This window comes from Diceros bicornis, chromosome 5 (genome assembly GCF_020826845.1).
Source record: "Diceros bicornis minor isolate mBicDic1 chromosome 5, mDicBic1.mat.cur, whole genome shotgun sequence".
Classification (NCBI taxonomy): Eukaryota; Metazoa; Chordata; class Mammalia; order Perissodactyla; family Rhinocerotidae; genus Diceros; species Diceros bicornis.
This window is the reverse complement of record NC_080744.1, coordinates 28,311,836-28,321,231: the sequence shown is the minus strand read 5'-3', so window position 1 is coordinate 28,321,231 and position 9,396 is coordinate 28,311,836. Positions and strand designations below refer to the sequence as shown.

General features: G+C 45.5%; 1 protein-coding gene across 2 annotated transcripts; it reads right to left on the bottom strand.

Moving 5' to 3' along the window:
* Positions 1-8,168: 8,168 nt before the first annotated feature.
* On the bottom strand, positions 8,169-9,126 carry LOC131405328 (non-secretory ribonuclease-like). Of its 2 annotated transcripts, none has more exons than XM_058540386.1 (2): positions 9,053-9,122; positions 8,169-8,826 (listed from the first exon to the last, which is right to left on the bottom strand). In XM_058540386.1, exons 1-2 carry the CDS (start codon positions 9,066-9,068, stop codon positions 8,351-8,353), a joined length of 492 nt encoding a protein of 163 aa, XP_058396369.1. In that variant the 5' UTR covers positions 9,069-9,122; the 3' UTR covers positions 8,169-8,350. The 2 variants fall into 2 exon arrangements, 1 of the variants encoding a protein (XP_058396369.1); XR_009219961.1 differs by having other exon boundaries at positions 8,330-8,411; positions 9,053-9,126.
* Positions 9,127-9,396: the final 270 nt, after the last annotated feature.

The window sequence follows — 9,396 nt, the reverse complement described above, 5'->3', positions numbered from 1 at the left end:
CCATTTATGCTACTGTGTGTAATCAATGTCCGTTTCACCCTTCCCCTTCAGCCGTGCTATGCTTTGTTTCTCCAGGCTGCTTAGGAGCTTCCTGGTACAGGACATGGCGGAGTGGGGAGTGGGAAGGGCGAGTGTTGGGTGCAGTATTTTCTTCTGGAATCAGGGCCACTAGCCATTCTGTCAGTTGCAGGCCATGCCCCCCAGGCATGGGAGCATTGCTGAAAGTTCAACAACCCGCTACCCACCTTACCCACAGGTCTTGAGAAACTGAGCCAGAGTTTCCAGTGTTTAGAAGCAGGAACCATGGGGATCTAGATTTTTCCTTCAATAACCACACCTACCCCACTCCCAGTACCTATTATCAGCCACCCGCAATGTGTCCTACAGACTTGAGATCAGGCTAACTGACTTCCTGTTTTTCACACTGTTGCCCATCTGCTGACTCATGAGATGCAGGAGTAGCTCAGACTTAGTGGAGAAATAGGGAAAGAGAAATTGTGCCGTATGAGCTCAATCCTTCTCACCAGTTTGCCCTTCCACTATTTTCAGCGTGGAAGCCCAAGTGGCCTTAACATGGACAAGTCTCCCGAGTTTCATTTTCATCTCAGTCTGTCTCCTGTCCACTGCATTCGACTCCCATGAATTAAGATAAACAAACCTCTTCACAAGCCCAACTTACCCACCAGGGATCGGGGAGAAGGCAAGCTTCAGGCAAAACTAAACATAAATGTCTGACACAGGAAATAATTTCCCTGAAGCACCATCCTATTCTGTTTTCTCTTCAGTATTCAAGGCACTCACATGAAAAACACTCAGAAAAGTGTCTTATATTTAGTAATAATAATAGAGTTTCCACGCTGAGTACCCACGGTGTGCCAGGCCCTGTGCTATTGCTTTCACAGATATTATCTCACCGTCTCAACCCCGCCAGGTCGATATTATCCCCCTTGTAAGTCTCTGGGGCTCTTCATATATTTCTGAGTCAGTGATGCTATCAGCATTTGAGGTAAACGTGCAGAGGTTGGTAGATTTTAAGGAAGAGTGAGTCATGCACTGTTTGCCTCCTCCCATCCCAGGAGCCCTTAGATTCACTTCAGCTGCCTCTGCTTTCAGCTGACAGTATTTTCCTTCCTTCCCGTAACCATTTCCTTTCCCTTTCCCAAGGTCCTTACCTACCAAGACAGGAACCATCTTTAGTTTAAAACATATTGTATCAAGAGGAGGAATAAAGCTAGAGAATGGCTCCATAGAGGGACTATCAGGATCAGGAAAAGGAACAAGCTTGATCATTTTTAAAAGATATGAATCCCCAGCAAGGAGCCAAAGAGGGCTATAAGGGAGCAGAAGGTGAATGTGATTTCTGAATGAGCTTGACACGAGGAAGGATGGAATGAGAGCCACAGGACAGGAGGGAGAGCTGAGTCAGCTGGGGAGTGGTAACTGGAAGCCAGATTCAGGAGTGAACCTTGATTCACTGTACCTTGAGAGATAGGTTGCAACAAAAGAAAATTAGAATCACGAGAGTTGAAAAATAAAAATAGGAGGGAAAATACACCGGATGGGAAAAAAGATAATAGTCACAAAAGAATTTGTGTGGAAGAGTTTTCAAATCTCCTCAACCCCTGTGCACCTTCACCAGATTGACTCGGTAAGTGGTGTCCTCTGGTGTAGAGACGTTGCTGCAGGCTGCATGGGAATGGGATACTCCTTATGTTCTTTTTCTCCAATTGGTGAGATTCTGCTCTAAGCAAATCACATTTCATCACCCAGGTTTCCTTTATGTTGGTGACGGGGAGCTGGGAATAGAAACTCAGTTCTCATGTGAAGGACATTGGTTAGAATCAAACCTCTACTACTTATGAGTAACGAGGCCCTATACTCTGCCAGGTGGAGCACACCAGGGGTTGGATACTTTAAGCCCAATGGCCACTTATGCAGGGCCAAAAATGCTTGAAATTGGAAAATCTGTAAATAATAACACATACTTCTCAGAACTGTTGTGTGAATTAAACAAGAAAAATTGAGCGCAGTAAAGTTCAATACTAAAGTTCTGCTGTAGAGTTCACTGTGGAAGTTGTAGGGGAGAAGCCCTGGATGGTGCCTGACCACAAGGAGAGAGAGGCGCCTGGGTTCCAGCCGTTCCAGCTGATGCACTAGACATGAGAGTGATGTCATCTTGAATTCCGTAGCCTAAATTAGAGTTGCAGTAGCAAGCCCAGCTGACACTATGTGGAGCCAAACGGCCTCCCGGTTGAGCCCAGCTGACCCACAGAATAGTGAGAAATAATGTATAGTTATTATGGGTTACTGAGTTTGGGGGTGTTTTGTCTGGTGGGGAGAAAGAGAGAGAGACAGAGTGAAACAGAGAGAGAGAGGGAGAGAGAGAGAATTGAAAATTCACCTGTTTTTGCAGTCCGCCATTCACCTAATGGCAGACCCTGACAATGGCTTCCTCCTCTCGTGGATAATTGGAGCTTTGCCTCATCTTCCTCTCCCAGAAGGAATGAAAGTTTCAACCTGATCATCAATTTCCATCTCCTTGGGAAACATCATTTGCTCCTTGGAGATGTGGCTACACCTTTATCCTGTATCTTGTCAGCCACTTGACAGCACCTCTCTTTGGCCTGGAGAAACTACTTTCCATCTTCCCTTGGCTCTTTGACTCCTTGACTGCATGGCTATGTGAGCTCCAACAATTTCTGCCTTCTGGTATTTATACCACTGTATAATCTCCTCCCCTTGAGTGGGAGTGGGACGTGCAACTTGCTTGTAGCCAATGGAATAGGGCAAAAGTCATGGGATGTCATTCTCAGGGTTATGTTTGTTTATAAAAGACTCTGTCTTAGCAGATGGGAGGAAGAAATTCACATTTTCTGGTTTTGTGAACTAAGCTGCTATGTTGTGAGAGGGATTATGGAGAGGAGTCATGGAAAAGACACTGTTGACAGCCTCTAATAGCTGAGTGTGGCTCCTTCCTGACAACCAGCAAGAGAATTGACCCTCTGTTACAGCTGCAAGGAAATAAATTCTGCCAACAACCTGAATGAATTTGGGACTAGATTCTCCCTTAATGGAGCCTCTAGATGAGAATGCAGCTTGGCCAACACCTCTATTGCAGGCTTGTGAGACCCTGAGCAGAGGATCCAGAGAAGCTGTGCCTGGATTCCTGAACCCACAAAAACTGTGAGATGATAATTGTATGTTGTGTTTAAGCTGCTAAGTTTATGGTAATTTATTATGCAAAAATAAAAAATTAATACAATCTATGTCTCGTCATTTGTTCAAAAACTTTATTGAGCATCTGCTCAGTGCCAGGTACTGTTCTGGGCACATGTGATACAGCAATGAGGCTGAGGCATTTTATTCCACATAGTGGGTCTCAGCCAAAACCTTCAACTATTTCTCCTTTCACTTAAGGGGAAAACATCTCCATGACAGGTAGGTCAGTTGTGTGCACTCATGTGCTGATTGGGTCAAGTTAACAGAGGCCTATCCCAGGATATAGGTGGTTGATTAGATGTGTTCATAGCTGGACTTGTCTTGGGGCCCCAAGGCCAGTAGTACCTCCACTTCCTCTCACCTAGGAATAGTCCCGATATCAAGACATTACGAATTTCCATCATAGGCTTCTGAAGTCCCGATCAGATAAAAGTGGGTCCCAAATGTCAGGCTGGGGACAGATTATGTTGGAACCACCTGAAGAAAGATTTGGACGTGCTGAATCTTGAGCTCCGCATCCAGACATTCTGTGTCAGTACATCTGGAGTGGAGCCCAAGAATCCATAGTGTGAAGACCTCTCCAGGTGATTGTAATAGAAACTAGTCATAGAAAGTTTTCCACTTGTGGCATTCTGCAAGCATGTTGGCAGAAAGAGCTAATCACGGGTTTGTTTATAGTGTTTGATCATATAACTTATTGTGAAAGAAAGTTGGCTATTGGTCCTTAGGGATTGTTCTGAAATATCTCAGTGAGACAGATTGAGCGACCTGAGTGTGGGGTTCTATGGATACCACTTACCCGTGGCTTCTTTTTAAGACAAACAGTGTTTGCTGTCTTGCTTTTCTGTTAGACAAGACACAGTTGAAAGGAAGAAGAAACAGTGTTTCTGTCCCAGGGGTATCAGATAAATTTGTACTTGATGAGTGACTGATCTCGCTAGGTTTTCCACAAGTCCACCAGCCCAGATGGTCTTACCATCTCTTATCCCTAGGTATTGAAATAATTCCTCAAGCTTTTGTGCTAGGTTTTGATCTCACCCAAATGCAAAGACAGTTCTGAGAGTCAGATCAAAATAGTTTCCTGGGGCTGGTCCAGTGACATAGTGGTTAGGTTCCAGCACTCTGCTTTGGCTGCCCACGCTTCATGGGTTCGCAGACCAACACACCCCTCATCAAGCCATGCTGCGGCGGTGTTCCATGTATAAAGTAGAGGAAGACTGGCACAGATGTTGTCTCAGAGACAATCTTCCTCAAGCAAAAAGAGGAATATTGGCAACAGATGTTAGCTCAGGGCCACTCTTCCTCAGCAAAAAAAAACAAAACACCACCACCAAAAAGTAAGAACAACAACAAAAAACAGCTTCCCTACTGTGAATATATTTTAACCTTAATGTGGAGTCTTAAAGTAATAATAAACTATGCATATGCAATTATTTAGTTTTATTAGTCATGTTTCTTGTATCAAATTCATGAGTCTTATAGGAAAAAGCCATTATAAATCATCAAACAATTTACAAATATGTACCCAAAATACCACGCATATGCCTCTTTAATAACATAGACACCTGCACACAGAAAATCATTCCTTACTTATGAACTCAAAGAACTGAAAAATATCTGGGATGGAAGATCATGTAGTACAAGGTCATCATTTGTAAATGAAGAACAGAATGTTGGTATGATCTTCCAAAATTCCACAGCCAGGTAGTGGAAGATCTGGACTAAATCCCACAGCCTCTTGCCCTGGAAATTCTATTCCCTTAGTTGAGATCATGTCATGGCCCAATACCACAATCAGAAATATGGACATGCACTGTGCTTTGTGAAATAATATCACGAAGTGATTCCTTGTAGGCAATTTGTCCAAGGAAATCACTAGTTCTTATGTGCTTTCATCATGACTCACCATCCGACTACTACCTGTGTAGGGTCTTTGCACAATGTCTGTGCTCCAGGATTGGAGACGGGGAGAAGAGACTCAGGTTTTACTTCTGCTGCGAGTATCCACAACTATGGGAACGACCTCTTCAAACATAACCTGTAGGGGATTCTCAGTCTTTTCCCAGTTCCCCTGAAGCAGTAGGAGCCATCTTGACTTTATCTCTGCACGCCCCAATCCTCACTCTGCTCTGAGGTCTTGATAGGAGCTTGATGTTTGCTGAAGTGACCGTGTCTGATCTACACAGTCTGTGAGTCTCAGCGTACACGTCGTTCCTCCACTTGGGCCACCAGTGAGACCAAAGAGAAACCAGATCAAGGCACAGAGATGAGAAACTTGTCGGCCAGGCATCCAACCCAGGACCGTGTGCAACAGGAAGTGCGTATCCTGACGGACTGTTCTCACGGAGGAACTTGAGACATTTTTCTGGGTCAGAGTTATAAAAGGGAAGACTTAAGATTGTACTTATTTAAACTCCAAATGTTCATACTTTCAACTGTGGAGCTTTAAGTAATGATGTAAATGTGAGATTAGAGAACACACCTACACAGAATAAGTTATAGGTATTAGTCAATCCACCTCATCCTTCCAGCTAGAAAAAGGGGGCAAGTTCTATGTCAAGGAATGAGAGGAGGTTTATGGTAGAGTTGAGAAGCAGTTGTGGAGAACAAGGGGATCGGATAGGGGAACAGTCAGTAAAGGAAGGTGCAGAGCTTCTTTCTTTAGGGAGATTCGACTGGCCCCTTTTTCCCACTTTTAGAGGACGGTGGGCCTATTGATCAGTTAGGACTTTTTTATGGCCATGTTTCCATCCCTCTTAGTCAAATGCAGTCTGATCAAAATGGAATGTAATAGTATAGACAGAAAATTCATGTACTTTAGGAATGTATATGCTGTTATAAGGATTGAGTGAGGGTCAGGATGCCTTAGAGAAACTAGAAAGAGAGTCTGGATCTGAATTCCGTCACAAGCTAGGTCCCAGCGAAAAGGTGAGGAAACATTCATTTTTGGCACAGCAGCCAAATTAATCTCAGGGCACTTTAACCTACCATTTAAACACTCCATTTGACCCTCATTTAGAAACCGTCTTCACGTCTCCACAGCCCTGAAGGGTCTGAATCTCATCAGCCTCCATCATTAATGCTCCTGGTTGTCATTGCTCTAGTCCTGTTGCAGTAGACTTTTATTTTTCCACCATGCCAAGCCTGTGTCTATTTTAGGGCCTTTGAACATGCTCTTCTCTCTGCTGGAGTGATTCTCCTCCTGGTCACTGTGTGACCAGCTACTTCTCATCTTGTTCAGATTTTGTTCCCTTGGAGGAGTCTTGCCTGCCTACCCTCTGCTGTCACTTCTGTGACACATCCAGACCCTTTCCATCATATTGCTCTGTCTTATTTTCCTCATGACACTTATCATTAGGGAAAATAACCTTATATGTTTAGTACATAGCCCCAGGATAATGTGGCACCATGAGAGCAAAACCTGTCTTTGTTTGCTTTGCAACATCAGTACCTAGAATAGTGCCTGGAACACACAGTGTACCCAATAGATAAGTACTGGATGGATGAAGAAACAACTGGGAGAAGGGATGAAGACAGAGGTGGAGGGAGCTTGGGACAGGTGGGTGACTGATCAGCCCTCTTCTGGGGTGTGGGAGATGCTTGTCCCTGACTGGGATGAGGCATATGATCTGGTGAGTGGAGTGACCGTGTTCTTCACAGGCCATGTGATTCCATCTCCTCTGTGTCCAGCGTCCTCCTGCTGTTCTGTGTCTATATGAAGGATGAACATACTTATGCCATGACTTATTTTACCTAAAGTCCATGGGTTCAGTTGAGTACTGCAATTTTCCAAAACCAGAGTCCCCGTACAATATCTTCAGTCAACAGACACTCCTGGAGGTGCAAAGCCACCCATGGCTTCTGCAGAGAAGATGCTTAAATGCAGCTGCTGTCTGTAATGATAAGAAGAGCAAGACTTAAGCCATCGTGGAGTGGTGCTTGGGATGGAAACACCATCTCTGGTCAGGGAGGTCAGGACTCCCAAGGCCAAGGACAAAAGTACAGATTCGGTGACATGCTCCCTCAGGTCTTTCTGAGTCAGACACCCCAAAAAAACCCACACTGTCACCAGAGCAATCCCTTGAATGCTGCATCTGAACACAGCCTGTAGGGGCTTTCCCTTCATGTTCCTCACTGATTCCTGAGTGCAGCCTTGTGATGGAGGTGGGGCAAGGGGCTCTCATTATTCACCCCTTCTTTCTGTGGGTCTACAATTCCATAATCCTGGAGCTTGGGCTCCTTCCTGACCTGAGTGTGAATGAGCCACTGATTCACCTTTGGAGACAGCCGTGGATGACAGAATGGGCCAGAGTGACTCATCCCCGATGAGACCCAATTCCCTGTTCTCCTCCTTTCCCTTCTTCCCCCAGGTGACTGGCTACCCCCTTCTCCAGGACGTAGAATTTTCTGGGAGAGATTCCCACCTCTTCTCCTCATTACTAGATTAGGTACACATTGCTCCCTGGACAATTTATTTTATTCCACATTTGACTTGGGCCATGGGTCACCCCTAGTATAATTACTCATACTTGGAGATTTGATGCACCAATTTTGAAAAAATAATCCTGAGGGTGAAATTTTCTTGATCTCATGATATTGATGGCATTCTTTTTGTCTTTTCCTTTCTTTTTTGTACAACCAGGTTCCCTTCTAACTTAAATTTATGATTCATGAATCAGACAGAATCAATCACATAAGCTTTGTAGTTATTCCCTGTGGCCCTTTACGTTCTGGGAGGCAAAGAGGCAGATACAAATTGAGGCTTCAGCCTCTCAGCCTGAAGGAGAGACAGGGAAAAAATCTGTGCTGCTTCACGACACAAGGAGCTGCTTCTCTTCATTTCTCTCTATATCCCACAAACCTCAGATTGGAAGGTTGGAAAAGATGTCCCAACCGATTCTGACTGAATGGCAGGAGAGGGGCAAAAACAGACACATAGTCTACGAGATGATTCTGTAAAGAAGTTTATTGCAAGAAGAATAAGGAGCTTCAGCTCAGCAAAGCTTAGAGGGGGTCGAGGGCTGGCGCGATGATGACTGATGCTGATATCCGGGGTGGATGGTGGGGTGGGACCGTGGCTGTGACTGTGTGGCCTGGCAGATGAGCTTCTCACAAAGCGCTGACCCAGAGGTTAGAAAATCGCATCCAGGTGAACTGGAACCACTCGATAGGTGCCATTGTCCCTTGGTGAACTGTTGTTACAGGCAACTCTGAAGCACATCTGTGCCTGCGTCTGTCCATATCTACATTTTGTATATCGTGGTGCCGGTGCTGTGAGGTTGCAGTATGTTATATTTACCCGAACTGGGCTATTATGACAATTTGTTGAGCGGTTCGAGCAGGTTACATTTGCGGTGCTACAAACATTAGCTACAAAAGCAAACGTCGCGTTGAGGAATGTGTTCTTATCTTTGCATCTTTTCCAATACCGGTTAACCGCTCTCATTGCATCATCGCATCGGTTGTGTGTCATATTTATGTGCTGAATTTCAAACCACTGAGCCTCGGTTAACCCTGGTGGGACATGGAATGAGATCACCATTCCCAAGAGGCCCAGCAGCAGAAGGAGACAAAGCCGGGAATCCTGCTGTGTTGGAACCATGCTTCCTGTAAAAAGAGAAGAGAAGTATGTCCTGCGTCTGGCCCAGTAATGACACGCTCCCTCCTCACTCACCCTGCAGGACCCTCTGTTGTGACTCTGGATCTTATTTCCTTTCCCCTCCCCTCCTCCAAATCTGTCCTGTGTCCTGGTCACTAACTTCACCTCAGCCCTCCTGCAGTTGCTGTCCCACCGCGGTCCCTCCTGTCCCAGCTCTAGGGCTCATTCTCTTACCCAGTCTCTGCGCCATGGCTCCTGTGAGAACAGACTCAGCTGGTTGTCCTGGGGCTCGGGGGCTGCTGGTCTCCCCGCTACCTGGGACTGGAGATATAGAGCAGCCCTGTGGGTGGAGCCAGCAGAGACCGGGGGGATCTGAGTCTAGGAAATGAAGAAACCCACAGACTGGCACACGGCCCACTTGTGCGATTAGCCTTTTTGTTGATCATTTTCCAGTCAACACACACCCAAGGACAGCACAGCTCCTGCTTCTGTTGTAACAAAGCTAGTTCCAGGCATCCTGTGCAGGGCAGAGCTCTCTCAATGGTTCCGGTCTCCGTTGATGAAAAATATACACTGGC